At 57.5% G+C, this 19,179-nt stretch overlaps 1 protein-coding gene across 2 annotated transcripts in view; it reads left to right on the top strand.

Annotated features, from left to right (window-relative positions):
* Window positions 1–1,215: 1,215 nt before the first annotated feature.
* STX1A (syntaxin 1A) overlaps window positions 1,216–19,179 on the top strand; it is a 50,338-nt gene continuing 32,374 nt past the window's right edge. For both annotated transcript variants that reach the window (XM_052688704.1, XM_052688705.1), the window contains exons 1-3: window positions 1,216–1,354; window positions 10,972–11,049; window positions 12,139–12,238. In XM_052688704.1, coding sequence (XP_052544664.1) covers window positions 1,325–1,354; window positions 10,972–11,049; window positions 12,139–12,238 — 208 coding nt within the window. In that variant the 5' untranslated portion in view covers window positions 1,216–1,324. The remainder of the gene's footprint in view (window positions 1,355–10,971; window positions 11,050–12,138; window positions 12,239–19,179) is intronic.

Below are 19,179 nucleotides of genomic sequence, written 5' to 3' on the forward strand. Positions count from 1 at the left end.
GCGCAGCTGACAGGAGAGACGGCGCGCTGCATCGGATCGGCCAAAAAATAAATGGCTGTGGACTCCTTCTGCATCGGAATTACGCGGGTCTTTGAGCCCTCCCACCTGGCGCAGCTCCGTGCTAAAGCAGACGGGGCTGACGCAGTCACAGACTGTGATTAATTCACAACGTCTTAAATGTTGAAAAAAAAAAAAAAAAACAACTGACTTTCAAAATGGTTGTGAGGTTCTGCAGTGTGAGAGGAATTCCTGTTTGGGTGTTCCGGGTGGGTTCTTGCTGAGCTGCGGGAACGAGGATCGTGGGAAGGTGCGTTTCCCACCGTGTGTCCTGACCCCGGGGAGGCATCCAGATGTACTCCAGCGCGTCGGCTCAGTTAAGATCACCCCAACATTGGCCAGAGAGCCGTTTGTTCAACTGGTCTTGAAGCGAAGATGGAGACCACAGATCGTGCCTTCCAGATGTTCTGTTGGCAAGGGGCACAGCTCTGCCCTTTTGCTCACATCACATAGACACTCTCCTGGACGCCCAGGAGCTTTTCTCATCCCTTGCAGCTCTCAGCGTCGCTTTTTCCCCCCACACGCCCTCCCCCACGTTGCTCACGGTGCCCGGCCGCCCCGCGGTGCCACGGGCGGAGGGCGGCAGCGCGCCGCCCGTCTCTCGGCACGGTGGGTGCCGGGCGCTGCCCTCCCCGTACGCTCCGTTCCTCGACATGCGGCCGCTGCGCCTCGGAGGGCGGCGGTCCCGTTCTGAGGAAGGTCGGGGGAACAGCGCTGCGGAACGATGGGTTCTGCGGGTCTGGGCCCCGAGAAGGGGGGAGATACTGACGTGAGGATCTGAGAGCGAAGGATGGAGCACAGCCCCGCCGGGAGGGACGCGGGGTACCGGCGGGTGCGCCCGGCGCAGCGCGGCCAGCAGGACGGGCAGGGACGCGCCACTCATCTGCAGCGCTCACGGGGAGCGCTCAGCGCAGGAGAGACGCGGAGATGTCGGAGCGAACAGAAACGCTCCCTGGAACGGGGCCCCCCGTGCGGGGCCGCGCGGAGCGCCGCGGCTGGGAGAAGACAAAAGATCACCGCGGGGGAAGGGAGGGGAGGGGGGACGGCGGTGACTCCGCAGCCGCGTTACGGGCAGAGCTGCGAGGGCGGTGGCACCGGGGGCGGATTCTCCTCCCGCACCGCCCCGCGCCCCCCCGCGTGCCGCCCCCACCACGTGACCCCCCCGCCGCTCCCAGAGGTCCGCGGGGCCGTTCCGCGCCGCTCCGCCGTTTTGCGCGCATGTGCCGCGCCCGCACTCCCCCCGCGCGGCCGTTCGGAGCGGGGAACGATGAAGGACCGCACCGGGGAGCTGCGCGCCGTGAGTGCGGGGCGGGGGATGCGGGGCGCTCCCGGATGAGGAGATGGGGGGCTGCTCATCGCCGCGTTCGTCCCTCGGTCGGCGCCGGTCCCCGCCGGTCTCCGCGGCCACGGCGGCGGTGCGGGGTCGGGTCGGGTCTTTCCGCGGCCCCCGCGCCCATTCTGCATTTCTGTTCTCCTCGCTCCGCTGATGTCGCGCTGCAGCCCCGCGGCGCGGAGCCGTGCGGGTCCCCGTGCGGGTGTGCGTCCACGCTGGGAAATGGCTGGTCGGTAACGACAGAGCCGATGCGTGCGGCTGTCCTCCCGGCGGGGCCCGCGCCTACGCCTGCCCGGAGCGGCGCTGGCGGTGCGTGGGGCGTTTGAGCATCTCTCGGTTCCTCTACGTGTTGGGCATGAGGGGGAAAAAAAAAAAAAACAAAACGAAAAAACGAAAAAAACCCGAAAGAATCTCAGAAGAGATTTCGCCTCTCTCCTGCGGGAGATCTCCGCTCCGTGGCAGCACTGCGTGCCCGCAGGGCCGGTGCGGGGCCGCTGCTGTGCCGCCCCACGGTATCGGGGACGGCGGTTCAGCTGTTCCTGTATAGCGCAGGTTACGGTGCGCGGGGGTGGGGTGGGATGGAGGAGCCCGGCTGCTCCGTGCCCCTTTGGGCGGCTGTACGCTGCGCTGCGTGCGGTCGGAAACGCGCGGCTGCAGGGCTGCAGGCAGCACTTCGTGCGGCCACCAGCGGTACTGGTGTCTGTAGGTCTTCGGTGACTGTTGATTGTTGGCTTCCAGTGGGGCTGGGAAAGGCCCACCCCGGTGGGCTGTCGGGCTGTGCCTCCCGCGAAGCGCTGTGCGGTGCGGTGCTGGAGCAGGGCAGCGTTGGGTGCTGCTGGGCGGGCTCAGCGCCTGTCCCTGCTGGGCTGTGCTGCGGGGAACGCTGCAGACATGCTCTCCTCCGGGCACAGCGGTGAAGTTGACCAAAGTTGCTTTTTGTAACAGAGCCCTGTGCCCCTGTTCTCCATGTGAGCATCTTTGTGGTCCACGGCGCCAACTCTTGGTATGCAGAAGGCACCGTTAACCCGGGCAATAGATCGATTTACTCTTTTCACTGCAGGATTCCTTTCGTTTTATAACTCTCCTGGCGATGTGCCGTGCTTTCACGCTGTCCTCTCCAACCTGAAGGGCTGTGTTAGTTGTTCAGCCCTGCTCCTGCCGCCTGCGTGGGCACCAGGACTGTTGTATGGGAGCAAGATGGTGGGGGGGCAGTGGGGGAACAGCTGTGCTCTGCAGGCAGCACGCTGCTCAGCAAGGTGTCACTGCATGGCCACGCTGCGTCCCCGCTGAGCTGCTGTGCTGGGGGGCTGCGGCACGCCGTGTCCCCTGGTGTGCAGTGGAGGCTCAGCCCGGCCCTTGCTTCAATTGTGAGCCTTTGTGCGAGCTGCTCGGAAGCTGTACAAATGTTTGTTTTGCCGTGTATCTCCCCGCTAACAAGATTGCTCAGGAAATATGCAAAATGATCACTACGGGCAGAATACGTACAGTAAGGCTCATTAAGCTAAGCACTGTGATAAATTGCTACTTCCAGAAGATTATGTGTGTTAACAAAAAGGAGGAGGGAAGCACCAGCGCCGGCCCCGGCAGCTGCAGTGGGCACAGACAGCCATGGGGTCAGCGTCAGAGCAAAGCCACGGAGAGCAGACAGCAAACGGAGCGGTGCGGCTCAGGAAACAGAAACAAAGCCGTGTGCTGTAAATAACAGCCCAGGCACTGGGCCAAGGAGAGCGTTGGTACAGAAACATGGCGAGAGCCATCTCTGGAGCAGGAGGGATGGAAGGACTGCAGAGCCGCTGTGGGGAGGGCAGCTGTTCAAGGTGGAGCAGAGCTCGCAGAGTGGCTGAGGTTGGTGGAGATCTCTGTGTCATGGAGTCACAGTACGGTTGGGTTGGAAGGGGCTTCACTGCCCAACAGCCCCCCCCGCCAGCCCCCCCGCCATGGGCTGGGTACCCCCAGCTCAGGCTGCCCAGAGCCCATCCGTGGCCTGGGGCACCTCCAGGGATGGGGCACCCACAGCTCTGGGCAGCAATGCAGCACCTCACTGCCCTCAGTGAAGAATTTTTTCCTCACATCTAGCCTAAATCTCTTCTCTTTTAATATAAAATCTCTTGTCATATAACTACTCAGCTGTCCCGTATGCCCTGTTAGGTGCTGGAAGGCCGCAGTGAGCTCTCCTCTCTTCTGCAGGCAGAACACCCCCAGCTCCTCGGCCCGGCTCCACAGCAGAGGTGCCCCAGCCCTCTGAGCACCTCGTGCCCTCCTCTGGACCCGCTCCAACAGCCCCACGTCTTTCTCGTGCTGGGGGCCCCGGGCCTGGACGCAGGACTCCAGGTGGGGCCTCACGAGGGCAGAGCAGAGGGGGACAGTCCCCTCCCTGCCCGCTGCCACCCCTCTGCCGATGCAGCCCAGGCTGCTGGCGGCTCTCCGGGCTGCACGCTGCTGGCTCAGGTCAGCTTTCCCTGCTCAGAACCCCAAGTCCTTTCTGCAGGGCTGCTCTCAAGGAGTTCTTCCCCCCTTCTGAACACATACCTGCCATTGCCCCTACCCCAGGGCAGCACCGTGCACTTGGCCTTGTCAAACCTCACATGGTTAATGGGGGCCCACTTCTCAATGTTGGGTGGCCCATGCAGGGACACCCACAGTGGGTGCCCAAGCACACGTGCAGGCAGCTTTTGACCACCTCAACAAGAGGAGACTCCAAACCTCTCAGGTTCCTCTGCCCACACAGCTCCCTGATGATGTGGGGAACCTCCTGGGCTGCATTTTGCTCCCATCCTGGCACTGGCAGTTTCCCATCCTACAGCGCTTCTGCTGCAATGTCTGTTACAAATTCTTTAGCATTAAGCCTTCCTTTTGTCTTCCGTTGCTTTCAGATCTTCCAGTGGGACCTGTCAGACGTGCAGCATGCGATGCACAAAACAAATGTTCATTTTGCCAGGAGACATTTCAGCTCTGCCTTCTGGGAGGGCTGATGTCTCTTGTGGAGGGTGCTGTTTCCTTTACAATCTAGATGAGAGCACCCAAGAAATTTCATCACTGTGTTTATAGCCAGCAAAGTCTGATGGGAGGGATGCGGGTGTTGCAAGCTGCATTGATTTTCATGTCTTTCCCAGAGAAGTGAGTTGTGGGAGAAGAGGGGGGCGGGGGGGGAAGCTTTCAATTTCTCAGAGTAAATCTGGGTTCATAGAATCATAGAATGGCCTGGGTTGAGAAGGACCACAATGACCATCTCGTTCCAACCCCCTGCTGTGTGCAGGTCGCCAACCAGCAGCCCAGGCTGCCCAGAGCCACGTCCAGCCTGGCCTGAATGCCTGCAGGGGTGAGTTTGAGGGAGGATGAGCAGGGAGGGTCCCTTGGTGGAGGCATGTGGGGCAGAGCTGCTCTGAGCTGCAGCCCTGCCTGAGCCCTGCCTGCACAGAGGGACGGAGAGCACCTTCATGCCATGCTGAGCCCCTGCTCTGAGCTGTTTGTACCCATAGCGTGTCATTGAGGAATCCTTGAAGGCTTTGTGGTATCATGGATGCACCTCAGCAGCCGGGTGGGATGGAGCGTGTCTCCTTCCAGAAGGGCTCTTAGGAGTTGGCCAGAGCTCTGACAGAGCTGTTGGGCTTCATGCCAGAGGTTGGTAACATAATTCTGCAGTGATGAAAATAAACACCTAAGGACAAAACTCTTGGAAATCTTGTTCTCCGTTGTGCTGCTGGTGTTGGAAATTGGAAACACATGATGACTCATGCGGGAGTGATAGTCGGTTTTGCCTTCAACTTTTATTCATTGAACGTTGCTGGTCCAAAATGCAAGCTGGTTGCAGTAACGCTGGAATTGGACACAACAGAAGGGTCCTGTGGGAGCTGCCTGGTGTGGGTGCCAACCTGCTCTCCATCACATTTGAAATATCGTGACTGTCAGGCTGAAGTTCCTGAGGACTGCAAAAAGGGAAACATTGCTGCCGTATTCCCATATGGGGAACTGCAGGCCTGTGAGCCTCAGCTCTGTGCCTGGCAAGACCGCAGAGGAGACCTTAAGGCAGAGGGGAGACGAGGTGACCGCAGGCAGCTGGCACAGCCTCAGCAAGGGCAGAGCACGGCTGGCCCCCCTGGTGGCCTTCAGTGATGGAGCGATGACCTTGGTGGGCAAAGGGAGGGCGGCCGATGTCACCTACCTGGACTTGTGCAAAGCCTTTGACGTGGTGTCCTTGGAGGTGTTCAAGGCCAGGTTGATGGGGCCCTGGGCAGCCTGGCTTAGCACTAAAGGTGGAGGTTGGTGGCCCTGCATGTGGCAGGGGGTTGGAGATTCATGATCCTTGAGGTCCCTTCCAACCCTGGCCATTCTGTGATTCTGTGGTGCCCCACCACATCCTTATCTCCAAGTTGGAGAGATCCGGGTCTGAGGGGCGGGATGTTTGGTGGGTAAGGAATTGGCTGGAAGGTCACAGCTGGAGGGCTGTGGTCAATGACTGCGCCAGGTGGAGGCAGGGATGAGTGCTGTCCCACAGGCTGCTCTGTGGGACCCGTACTCTTCAACAGCGTTATCAGGGACGTGGATGATGGGATTCAGTGCACCCTCAGACACCGAGCCGAGCGGTGCAGCGGATGCAGCAGAAGGAAGGGACGGCATCCAGATGGACATGGACAGCAGGCCATGGGAAGCACCTGAGGCTCAACAATTTTCAACAATCAATCAGACGTGAGGGGAAATTCTTCACTCAGAGGGCAGTGAGGCGCTGCGCTGCTGCCCAGAGCTGTGGGTGCCCCATCCCTGGAGGTGCCCCAGGCCATGATGGGCCCAGGGCAGCCCGAGCTGGGGACACCCGGCCCATGCAGGGATGGGGCTGGATGGTCTTTAGGGTCTGCTCCAACCTGAGCCTTTCTGTGATAAATAAATGATGGTCTGTGTGCTGTAAAATATCTAGGGCTGTGCAATACTCCATTTATTATGCTTCCTAGCTGTACTGTATATATGTAATTGCAAAAATTTCAGAGCCCAGTTGATAGCACGAGCCGTGGTCTTGAGTGACACTCTCCGGAAACCATCCTCAGCTTTGGCAGCACCTCCTGAATTGCTCCTGGCAGCACTTCTCCCTCTGGACTCCTGAAGCTCACTCGGGCTGTGGCTGTAAGGCACAAAGGGTCAGCAGAGCCCCCCAGGAGGAGGTGGTTGGTCGGTGGCAGGGGAACTCAGAACCACGTTCATATGAAGCAGAGCTTCGGTGACCTGCCCTTGTGCTCCTGAGCATGGTAGAGCTGCGTGCAGCCGGGCTGGGGTGCGGCCTGGTGTCTGTGCGTTGGTGCTGGTAGGCTTTTAAGATGGCTGAGTGGAGATTTTTCTTGCAGTTCATCACTGAATTATTCTGACCTCATCCATCTTCACAGCGACGTGCAAGGAAAGGAGCTGGAGCTGCACAGCCAGTGAAGGATGGCAGGAGCTCTGTGGCTGCTGAGGGATTCTGGGGGCTCCTGGGCTGGAGGCAGGAAGAGCCAAGTGGTGTTTGGACACGTGTGTGCAGCTCAGCAGACTGTACTGCAGAGGTGTCCGTTCAGTGAGAACGGGTTCACCACGGAAGGGATGATGGAGAGCAGCAGCCTGCACTTCTGAGGGAAATGTTAATTTAATGGTCTTTTAAAGGGGGTAGCAGCTGTTGTGGCCTTTTTCTGACCTTCTGTGCTTCCGTGAAGCTTGCGTTTCCTCCCTTGGTGACGCGGGGTGGCACGTGCTGCTGGCCCTGCGGCCGTGCTGACATGGGGTGGCTCTGGGCTCCGGCTGCGTGCTGCCCGCTGCAGGCCTTGCCTAGCAAGGGTTGTCTTGCAGGGCTGGGCAGCTGGCAGGGGTTTGTGCCATCCCCTGGGCTGCTGAGCGCGCCGTGCCCTTGTGAGGTTCCGCTGCCGGCTCCTCAGATGCATCCGGATGCGGTCAAATCGATCCGCAGCGCGCACGGCACAGAGCAGGGGATGAGCTTGCATGTGGCTGCTGCAGAGATAATAGAGACCTCGTTACCATCATGTCACAGCTCTCCCTGCCTGGGGCCTCTTGGTTTTCAGTGTGGAGCAGCAGGCTTCCAGCCTTTTCATTGGGGTTTGTGCTTCTCTGCTGTCTTTCAGAAATGAGGCTTGGCTGAAGCAGAGGGATGTAATCTGCTCACTTATGAATGTATTAGCAGTGTGCCTGTTACCAAATGCTGGGAGCTGGGAAGCACGGGGTGCTGGGCATCCTCCCCAGCCCTGCTGTGCCTTGTGGTGCAGCTCTGTCTCCTGTACCAGCTGCTTCCTGCGTGGTGCTGGGGCTGTTGGGGTGACAAGCTGACCTCACTTGGATCTAGACCAGAGCTTCACAGGTGTCTGGCCACCTCTTTGGGAACTTGGGGTGGCCGCACCGGGACATCTTGTGCAGCAGCTCCTGGTGAGAACCCCACATGCTGTCCCTTGGGTCGATGCTTAGGTTTCCATGGGGAAGTTTGCTCAGATTTGTGTCTGCTTTGGCAGCGGTGTGAGGGAAGCTGCTTCGGCCCTGGGGTGATGGCGCCTGCAGTGCAGTGCTGTGGGAGTGAAACAGGGCGAGGGGTGAGCTGTGCCGGGGATCACTGCGAGCTGAGGTGTGCTCTGCCCACCTGGGGACAGCTCTGTCCTTAGGGAGTCCTGCTGAGCCCCACAGGTATCCGGGGGCCGCTGCTGCTCCTTGCCTGTCCCTGGGGCCGGGCAGTCAGCTGGGCACTGCGTGCTGGATGTGGCACGGCGCAGAGGGTGCTTGCAGTGATGCGGCTGGGACAGATGGTGCCCTTATGGAGCCCGCAGTGACTTTGTGGGAGTGACATGTGCCCTCCCCGCCATCAGGCTCCATCCGTGTAATTTCCTCTTCCCAGCCGGGCTCTTGTGTCGCTTTCCCTGCACACAGCGGGGCGGCACCGCTCAGTGCCTGCCCTAAATAACAGCACGCTGTGGGAGGGGATGACAGAAAGGAGCACAGGGGGACCTTATGACCTCTGGTGCTGTTCGGGGTCGCACCAGCACAAGGAAGACTCAAGGAAGAAGAGGTGCTCGCTGCATGTGCTCAGCTGCAGATCTCCTGACAAAATGTCCCCTGCTCTGTGCAGGACTGGGGGGCACCAGGCGGCCGCTGCTGGGCACGGGGTTTCCCGGCTGTGCTGCAGTGCCGTCTGTCTTAATTAGCAGCAGACGGTTGATGCTGAAAATGAAGCACAGCGCAAATGAAGTGGGATTTGTGGTCACGTGTAAAGCAAAATGCAAACGTGGATCCCAGAGCATTTTGCTGGCTCTGGGAGATGATGCTGTAACTTCTCCCGTGCTGCACTGCTGGGCTGGCTTCTGGAGCCTTCATCATCCCGGGGCTTGCCGTGTGGGGCCATGGGGAATTCAGACCAGTGGGGGAGGAGGAGGGCAGATGGTGAATTCTGGGCTTCCAGAAACCAAATTGTGGGTGGGCTGAGCTTGGGAGGAACCTCTGGAACCTTTGGTCCCACTCTGCCACCCAGGGTGGGTTGCTCCACACCATGTCCAGATGGCTTTTAAGCATTTCCAAGGAGGGAAATCTGTGGCCTCTCCGGGCGGCCTGTGCCGGTGCTTGGTCACACACACAGCATTCATCGTGTTCTGAGAAACCTCCTGTATTCCAGTGCCTCTCATTCTGGCCCTGGGTGCCGCTGACAAGAGCCTGGCTGTGTCCTCTTTGCACCTTCCCTTCAGGTACTGACAGACACTGATGAGATCCCTCTGCGTCTCCTCCAGCCTAAGCAGCCCCAGCTCTCCACCTCTCTCCATAACATGACGTTCCGGACCTTGAATTATCCTTGCGGCCCTTCACGGGTCTCTCCCCAGTGGCTCCAGGACTCTCTTGTGCCAAGGATGGAGATCTGGATCCAGGACCCCCATGTTGAGCAGAGGGGAAGGGTGACCTCCCTTGGCTGGTGGGCACTGCTTGGTCTGATGCAGCCCAGGATGCCATCAGCCTTCCTTCTGGGAGGGCACATCACTGCCTCACGGTCAGCTGCGGGCCAGCTGAGCACCTCTCCTCATTGCCTGCTCTGTCCTTTGGAGGGGGATGTTACCATCAAGGCACCCCAGCATGCAGGGTTCCTAGAAGGGGTTTGTGATAATCTCTGTGGCAGTGCTGTGTAGGCACTTCCTTGCTTACCTACAGGTGCTGGAGGTGACTGTACTTAACTTTAAAAACTCCCATTTTGTTGATCCTGTGATCCCTCCATGGTCTCATCCCTCCTGCACAGGGCTGCTGGTTACTCCTCCCTGCAGTTCTTAGTGCCTTCCTTATGAGGTCAGGCATTGCATCCTCCTGGCAAAAAGTGTCTTTTCCTTGGTTTGCCAGGTGGGTCCCATCTCTCTGAGTGGATTCTGATCCTCGTCACAGAACATCAAACCCTGCTGCCAACAGCAGATCTGCAGCCCAGCATTGAATCATGCTCTGCACGTACCCGGCTCCACACAGACAGGGCTGGGGACAACATCTGATCTGTGCCCCACAGCTCTGTCATCCTTTCTGATGCTGGACACCCTTCTTTGTGCCCACGGATGGGTCTGGGCAGCAGTACTGCTCTTTTTACCCATTGGGGGCAATCTGTCACTTGCACCTTAGTGCTCTTGGATATCTTTGGATACTGCTTTCATGGCTACCAAAGCAAATGGTGCCATGAGCAGTGGCTAGAATAGAAAGCTGGGGTCTGCTCTAGAGGGCTCCACCCAACCCAGCCATCCTAAGTTGAAGAAACAGTTTTCAAACGGAAAAAGCTGGCTGTCACCTGGCATATTTCAGCGTGAGAGGAATTCTGTAGATCCCTGCTGTCTGTATCGGCCAGCTGTGTGCATGTGTGAATGGAGTGCAGGGCAGTGAGCTGCTGCGTGGCAGCGTGCAACGTGTGTGGCAATAATTAGATGAACAAAGACAGTCCTCACTGCTAAATCTTCCCCATACCTCTTGCTGCTTCAGGCAGAGTATGAAGAAACTTTTCTACCCCATTATTTTTCCATTTCCATTTTCCTCTGTCATCTATCTTCTTTGGATGATGTCTTTTAAATGCCTCCATATACAGAGGACATGAAGACTGTCATTTTTCTTCCCGCTGCGAGTTTGTGTTCCCCGCCTTGCTGGGACACGAGGTGACGGTGACACAACACGTGTTACTGCAGAGAGGGACTCCCCACCCTCCTTTACCCGCTGAGCTTTTTCCAGTTTGGATGTAATTTCTGTTCTGTCCCACCTTTCCCACGCTCCGTAACATGTGCCCTGTTGTCCCATTCCTGTTGTTGCAGAGCTGAGGGCAGCTCAGCGAGCACATGCAGTTCTCCCATCAGGTGTGTGTGGCTGTCGTGAGCCTCCTACACTCGCCACAGAAGGCTGAGGGCTGGCACGGCCTGCTACACAGTGATGCTTGTCGTGTCTTTATTGCTGGAGCCGGATGCCATCTGCTCTCTGGAGCTGCCCGTGGTGCAGCAGTGCTGTCCCAGCTGCTGGGAGCTGCTGAGGGAAGGGGCGAGCGGTGGTGCGCCAAGGGGAGCTCCTGGGTGGGTCTGTCTGTTTGCAAAGAACTCGTTGATCCTTCTCTCTGTCTTTTGCAGGCGAAGGACAGTGATGATGATGACGAAGTCACCGTCAGTGTGGACAGGGACCGCTTCATGGACGAGTTCTTTGAACAGGTGAGAGCTCTCGTCTGTGATGCGGGTTCCCAGGTGGGCGGTCCAGTTGGGGTTGGATGTCCTGCCCTGACTGATGCTGCTCTGCTGCTGCTCGGCTTCCAGGTCCCTGGGCTTCACCGAGCGCTGAATAGCGGCTGCCACGCAGGTCTTCCCTGACCCCAGGGCTGCTCCTGTAGAAAGCAGCGGGGCAACTGAGCCAGCTGACTGCTCAGTGGGAGCATGGGAGGCTGTGGACACAGGCTGCCATGTAGGAGGCTTTCTTGCTGCAGCATGCATGCAATCAGAGCAGACAGGCTCTAACGTGTCTCCTGAAGGCACCTCTGCAGAGTAGCACTTTCTGCATGGGACTGATTTAATTTTGTGCCTCTCGTTACCAAACAAGAGGCTGTCTTATGGCATGTGGGTGGCAGTGAGATATGCACGCGGTTTTTTAGCCTACCCTTAGCATGGCATGTGTGTAGGGGGTGTAGAAATGTGTCTGTGCAGGCAATGGAGTGTGGAATGAAAAATCTGACATGCGGTTGAATGAAGATGAGCAAAGCGGTGGTGTGAGTTGAAGAAGACAGAGCTGAGTGTGTGCAGGCAGAGGGCACAAGTAGAGGTTCCCAGTCTCGAGGTTGCTGGCTTGCTTCCTCATTTCCTTGAGGTGCAGGGAAGATGCCAGCATGGAGAAACCTCATCTCATTTGGCCTTGCTGCCACCACGAGTGAGGGACAAAGAGGAGTCCTCAGCCCTTGGAGCAGAGGCTGGGGTCTGAGCCAGAGCTGGGCAGTGCTGGTACAACCGGAGCCACTGCTTCATGTCAGAGCTGTGGAGTCTGGAAATTCATAGATCTGATGCTCATTTAAACAGGTCTCCAGTGTTTCTCAGTTTATCACAAGGCATGCAGGGCCCAGAGCGTATACTGCTTTGCTGTGACTGCAGAGCTGGTTGCTGTGGTACGGAAAGCTTGATTTCATGGCAGCCCTGCAGTGTGAGAATTCACTGCAAAACGCTGGCCCAGGAAGACCTTTGTTAAAGGTCAGATGTGCCAAGGATGCCTTTCAGTAGCTTCTGACGGTAGTCTTGTGTTCTTTTCTGTCACCACAGGTGGAAGAAATACGAGGATTCATCGATAAAATCTCAGAGAACGTGGAGGAAGTGAAGAGGAAGCATAGTGCCATTCTTGCTTCACCCAACCCTGATGAGAGTGAGTGGGCCGGGAGCTGCTCATGTCCCTTCTGGCCGTGGGGCTGCTCCTAGGCTGGGCAGATGGGGGGAAGTCTCCTTGTCCTCAGGCAGTGGTTGCTGGAAAACTCCATTCCTGAGGTGGCTGATGGTTGTGCGGGTCTCACATGGGTGGGCAGCGCAGCTCCACCATGCTGCTCTCTCACTTCCTCAAAAGCCTGGGGGAGAGAACATAAAAACAAATTGAGATAAAGAGAGGGAGATCACTAACAGCTACCGTTGCGGGCAATACAGGCCCAGCATGAGGGAGGCTAATGTGATTTATTGCCTGTTACGCACAGTGACAGTGCTGTCACTGACTACCACTTGTCCTCCCCCTGCCTTCGCCTCCCTTCCCCTCTGAACAGCACAGCGGAGCGGTGCTGTGCTCAGCCCCTATTGTTCTGTCTCTGCTGCTCCCCCGCTGCCTCTGCTCCATGTGGGCTCCTTCACATCTGCACGGGGAGATCTGCTCTGCCTGGTGCCCGTGGGCTGCATGGGGACAGCCTGCTCCTCACCCTGCTGGGGGCCAGGAACCTTGCTTTGTGAACCCAGTACAGTGGTCCATGTGAGAGAAGGATGAGACCTACACAGAAAAGAGAAAGGAAAGACTCTTGTTGGCTTTCTGACCTTGAGAGAGAGAGGGTGAGATTTCAGAGAGGCTGGTGGAGAATTCCTGAAGGACAGGGCAGCATAGAGGCTCAAAATAGCAGTGACAGTTTTGAGGCTGGGTGGCTTGCTTTCTTGCTCTGCCCAGTCCAAGTGCTTGTTCAGCACCTCCGTTTGTATCTGTTACACCAACTGCAGGCAGAACAGGCACAGCCCATGCTGACTCGGCATCAGGAGCCAACGGTACAGCCCTGTGAGCCTGCAGGTGTGCACTGTCCCCACCGTCCTTCAGGATGTCTCATTGCTGACTTGAAGCTGTCCCAGGTGCAGGCTGTGCCCTGGCTGCCAGCTGAGGTGCTGGGGCAGTCACTGGAGGTATTGATGAGGGCAGCTGGTGTTCTCAGCACGGGGACTTTCCAGTTGCAGAGAGGAGCACCATGTCTCAGGCTGCTGTTTGCCTGTTCTCTAGGCGCAGTTGCTCCATGCTTGCAGTGTAGGATTTAGCAGTGTTTCTGTTTGGGTGTTGTTAGGAAGGAGCTGTTGCTGCGTTGCTTCCCGCTGCCGGGCACACACAGCATGCAGCAGCCTGCTCAGCGCTGAGCCACCGCTCCAGCTGCAAAGGGCACTCATGGCCTCGAAGTATGATCTATTTAAAAGTCTGAGATCTGCAGCGAACGAGATACTGTGACATTGGTATGACTTCTAGAAGCAGGAACATTGGGACTGCTTCTGGTTTTGTTTTACAAAATTACCTTGTCTTGGTGTTGCAGAAAATTCAGCTTATGATGCCAGAAACCATTTGGGCATCGCAGAGGAGCCTCTGCATTGTTAAGTAATCCATGTTTTGTAACACTGTCGCACATGGAGAAGGTGCAGTGGGGCTGGCCAGGTGCTCAGTGGTAGGTAGCAAACCAAGAGGCAGAGGCAGATCAAAAAGAGCTGGAGCTCAGCCCTGCATTTTGGTTGATATTTTAGGAGTCGAACCCTCGGGAACACTGCCTCAGTGCTTCAGCGTCTTGTAAGACCTCCATTGCAAAGGTGGTGGGAAGTAATTCCTCTTGAGTTTCAGAAAAAAAAGGATACAGACTTGTAATTGCTGTCTGGAGGCAGCTGTGCTGCTGGTGGTGCTGCCTGGCTCGGTGTGTGGTTTAGCTCCTGCACGAGAAGGTGCAGAGCAGCACAGGGAAGCACACGCTGGAGCTGCGCAGCCTTGGGGCAGGGCTTCGGAAGTGGGAGCAGAGCTGGGCTGTTAAACTGGGAAACAGATCAGCGGTGGTTAGAGATGCTGCTGGAGCACCAAGATGATGGATGGATGGATGGATGGATGGATGGATGGATGGATGGATGGATGCACAGTGGCTGAGTTGTTCTCAGGGCATCCAGAGGAGAGGCTTTGCAGGAACAATCCTGCCGAAGCCTGCCTTGTGGATGGCCGTGCTCAGGCAAGCACAGGTACTGCCCCTGTGAAGTGGAGGGGTCAGGGCTCAGTGTGACACCTGCTGTGCCTGCCTGCGTTGGTGCCAGGCTGCACTCGTGTCATCGCACTCCTCTCCTCCCTCCCCTGGTCTCTTCTGGCTGCACAGACTGTTCTCGGATCTGTGTGCCGCTGCCGCCTGTGCTTATTTTGGTGCCCTGTGGGTGGGCATCTGCCTCACTTTGCCATCGTGCCAGTGAGGTGGGGGGACGGCAGCACCTTCCCGCTGAGCAGCTCTGCGCCTGCTGCAGCTCCACCTGCAGGCGTGGGCACTGGGGCTGTGTGCCTGCACAGAGGGGCTGCTGCTGCTCCTCTGGGTCGAATAAATTCCTGCTAGATCTGTTCTTAAAATCCTTCCTGGTGAGCTGCTGCGTCTGCTGCCCCTCGTGGTGCTTGAAGCAGGCCATTAGCCTGTGGTGCTTGGGCTGGGCTGGTTCCCAGAAGAGGTGGCTTTGAATGTTGAAACACCTCTCGGAGAGGGATTAAATGATGTTTTGCTGGAGCTGTCGGGAGGGACTTCTGTGCCATTCATCTTCTCAGCGCACAGCTTTCCTCCCCGCTTCCATGCCCGTGGTTCCTTGGTGCTGAGTTATATAAGAGATGCTGTTTGGTGAATGAGTTGCCTCTGGGAATATAAATCTTCAATCTGAAGTCGTGTCTTTCAGCCTGTCAGCTCAGCCCCTCTCTGCAGGCTTCAGAAGACCCAACAGATATCTCAAACCTCGCAGTGGGTCCATTATTGCTCTGCAGTGAGGCAGAATTTCCTCTGGTGCAGCTCCCAGGTCTTTGCACAGCTTTGTGCTGCAGGAGGTGCGAGTTATCTGGGGAGAGGTCTCATGTTCCTAACAGAACATCTGATGGCAGAGAGCTATTCCAGGTGGTCGAGGAGGCAAATCGTAGCTGCTGGGCTGTGTGTGACATGTGGAAGCAAAGCTGTCTGCTGCTAAGAAGGCGATTTTGGGTCATCTCAATGCTCAGCGCTGGCCGTGCGCCTCTGAGGGGTCCGTGTGCTTTCACTGGCGGTAACCTTGCTGCTCGCCAGGTCCTTTGGCAGTGTGTTACAGCTGGCAGCCTGCTCTCCAAGCATTGGGGCAGAGCACAGGCCCAGCCCAGCGTTGTGCCACGCCGTGAGCGCCCGCCATGTGCTGAGGATGGGCAGGGCTGTGCCCAGGGCTGCTCCTGGCTCGCTGCATCACGCCTCTGTCTCACACCGAGGTGCTTTCCATCACCTTTTGTGCATTCCTGTGTTTCTCCAACTCCAGCTTGAAGTAGTTTTGTTTCTTGTCCCAGTAATTCCTGTTGAAGGGCCGCTCCAGGACTTAACCTCCAGTGGTCAAGTTGCATCTTCTCATTTCCAGCCCGAGTCTATTTATGATCAATTTAAATACCGACGTCACTGCAAGAACAAATATATTTAGCTTAAATAGCTCTTTGCCCTTCTGGCTTCATCCTGTCGGTTCCATGCAGCAGTCTGTTCATTCTGGGAGGACTTTACACAATCTCTACCCTTTCCCATCCCCTGCCTCCTGCCCCCCCCAATGGCTGGGGGCTGCTCTTGCCCTGTGGAGCTGTTTGCCGTAGCAGAGCTGTATCCCTGTTTTACCTGGATGTCCGTGCGCTCAGCCCTCAGCTCCTGCAGCTTTCTGTGGTGTGCCAGTTTCCCCTTTCCCCATGCAGCTGTGCTTTGCTTCTGTCCCAGTGGTGTGCCATGTGCTGGACCAGCTCAGATTCTCCTTCAGCATGCAGCCCCTTGCATGCCCAGGTTTGTGGTCTCCGTTTTCTGCTCCATCATCCTGAGTGCTGCTGGGTGATCTGCCACACTGAGTGAACGCAGAGTAAATAGCAATTAACTGCAGTCTGATTCATTGGCAACATAAAAAAAAGAAACAAAAACAACAACAACAAAAAACAAACAACCAACAAACCAAAACCAATTGTCTGCTCTGTGATTATTTTGGGCTTAATTTAGACCAAACAGTGGTCCTTTTGGAAGATGTGTGTGTGGCCTTTGCAGAGCTGCCCCTGGGTGGGTCTGCATCCCACAGCGTGCCGTGCCGTGGGTTGGGATGGGATGGGATGGCAGCAGGTGATCCCTCCAGCAGACAGCATCCAGACGCAGCAGCACACGCTCTGCAGCTGTACCTCGGCTTTCTCTCACTAAATCTCCTTTGTCTTGGTGTTGACAGACAGGGATAATCCGTTATTTGCCAAAATGAGTTTAGTGAGGCTGAGATGAGCAAGCTGTAAATCCTGTTACCGGGGATTACGTGGGCACTGCTGCACACTGCAGGGCTGGGGGCCCTGAGCTTTCCAGGCACGCCGAGAGCAGGAATGCAGGCTGTGGCCACGGCTGGGACAGCAGGATGGGGCTGGGGACCCTGCGGTCACCCACAGCCTGCAGGGGGTTACAAGAACTGGCTTTGCAGAGCTCTAACTGTGTGCATCCTGGACTGTGGGACGATGGATTGGAAACAGCTGGTGGGGATTTACTGATGAAAACCCATCTGGGATGGGGTGGCTGGAGAACTAGCTGCTGTGTTTCAGATGAGAAGGAGTTGTGGATTGAAGTGGAAATTTCAGGCAAGTGGTGTAGGAGGGAGCAGGGGGATGGAGAAGGACATCGGAGTGCTGAAGGGGTTGGGAAGCGTGGAGGAACCCTAGGAATTCTCAAATCGCCATTTAGAGCAATTTTCTTCTGAAGCACCGGCAGCAGGAAAGGTTCCATCCCTTGCAGTAACTGGGAGAGGCGCTCCGTTTCTGTGCATGGCGTGGGGCAAAGCCGGGTGACGCGTCGGTGGGAGCCCAACCTGAGCCGTTCGGTGATCCGGCAGCTCCCAAGCAGTGCAAGGAGGCTCCCAGCTGCCTCCCTCCGGGTGACGGCACGGACGGCGCAATCCATGCGGCGTCGGCCAGGAGCGGCTCCCGTTGCCCCGCGCTCCCCCGCGGCGCTCTGCCCCCGGGCCGCTCCTGACCGCGCTGCGGCTGCGCTGCGCCCGGACGTTCGTGCGGGGGGGCGGAGAGCGCGGGGCCGCGGGGCGATGCGAGTAGAACGCTGAGCACAGACAGAATGTGTGCTCTCGGCTCGGAGAGGAACGTTTGATTCGGTGCTCAGAAATCGTACGCAGAAGGGTGGCCTAAAACTACGGCGTGGTAAAGAAATAAATTATTTTTAGAGGAAGACTTGGAAAATAATCCTGTTTGTTTACCAGAAAGCTGCTAATACTGCGCTGAAGTGTATCTGCTTGAATTGCTGCAGTGTTGCGATGTTGTTCCAAATCTTTCAGCGCTCGGTTTTGGGAGAAAATATTCACGCAGAAAATACCTCCCCGACCTCCCTCCCTCCTCCCCAGATGCCGTTCGTTTGTTGCCTTCCGTCGCCGCCCACCCGCAGCACGTCGCTCCCGCCTACGGTCCCAGCACGGCGCTGCTTTGCTCCCGCTGCTGCCGTGACTGCGGCCGGGGCTGCTGCCCGGCGGAGGGGCGGCTGCTCTGCAGTCGCACGGCGGCACTCGGGAGCGCCGAGCACCGGGAGGGCGGATAATTGCCGCAGGGGACGTTCTGCCCGCTCGCTGTTAGCTGCGAGCCCTGCGGAGCTGCGCTCTGGCAGCGACCGGCCCCGGTTTGCCTCACGCTGCCTCTGCTGAGCTCCGCAGTGCCGCTGGGCGCCCTGCCCGTGTCAAAAGGCACGCGGGTGTCCACGCAGGTGCTCATCGACCTGAGCAGGGTGTGCAGGCTGCTAGGAGAGCGAGAGGGAGCATCTCTCTCCTTCCTCTCTGCCCCGGCCTCGGAGCGGCGGTGGCTGCCCACAAAGACACTGCAGGTGGTTTTGCAATGTGTGTCCCTGGGCTCTGCCCCACTGCCTCTCTTGGCGCTGAGGGTGCTGGAAATCCAAGCTGCCAAGTTTGCTTAGAGTCGGCTTATTCTGTTGCAGCTCCTTGAAATCTGCTTCTGACCACGGAAGACAAAGAGGAGGTATGAGCAGGAGCTCGTTGCAGCTTCTCAGCACATAAATCACATGGTGAGAGCTGCAGGCGTGCCGTGCTGTGCAGCTGCAAAGTGCAGCAGGGGCATCGGCTGTCTGGGTGTTTGGGGTTCACCTAAAACTCCAGAGGGCTCAGGTAGGGGTGAGCTTTGTAAAAGCTCGACCTGCTTGGGATTAGCAGTGAGTTTGCATCTTGCTCGCTAAGGTGCAGGCCTTGGTTAGCAGCCTCCCTTCGTTTGCCCTGGTGTGCCTTTAATTCCCAGCACGTGGCACGGCTCGGCAGCCCGTGTGCGCTGCGTTCCGCCCCGCCGCCTCCGGGTGCAGATCCCCTCACTGTCCCCCAGCCAGAGCTCTGCAGCGGTGTCATTTCGCATCAGTGGTGATGAAGCAGCTGCGCTGCAGGCTGTCCTGCCTGTGGGAGCATCTCCTGGGCCATGAGCTCAGCCCTGGGCCCATGCCGGCTGGTGGCCGTGGGGCAGAGTCCCACCATGTAAGAAGCCAGTCCCCTCCTGCTGGTAAGCTCCCCTCGTGTACCTGCAGGCTGCCGTGAGGTTTCCCCTTGTGCTCATCCCTTTTCCTTCACCCAGGTCATAGTTTGCTTGGTTGTGTTTTCTGTTGTCTTGAGGGAGGTGCTTTGGCCTAACCCTGTTGCCAACACTTGGACTTGTTGAGGTTTTTCATCTCAGTGCCCCAATCCTTCCCAGTGCCTGTGGGTACTGGATTACTGGGCTCTGTGTCTGCTCACTCTCCTGAGCAGGTTTGTGGTGCTTCTGATTCAGTGGGGACTTAGGGTATGCCATCGGTTCTTATTCACAGAATCACACAATTAGAGGCTGAAAAAGACCTCTAAGATCATCCA

Source organism: Tympanuchus pallidicinctus, unplaced genomic scaffold, assembly GCF_026119805.1.
Source record: "Tympanuchus pallidicinctus isolate F22 unplaced genomic scaffold, pur_lepc_1.0 scaffold24, whole genome shotgun sequence".
Classification (NCBI taxonomy): Eukaryota; Metazoa; Chordata; class Aves; order Galliformes; family Phasianidae; genus Tympanuchus; species Tympanuchus pallidicinctus.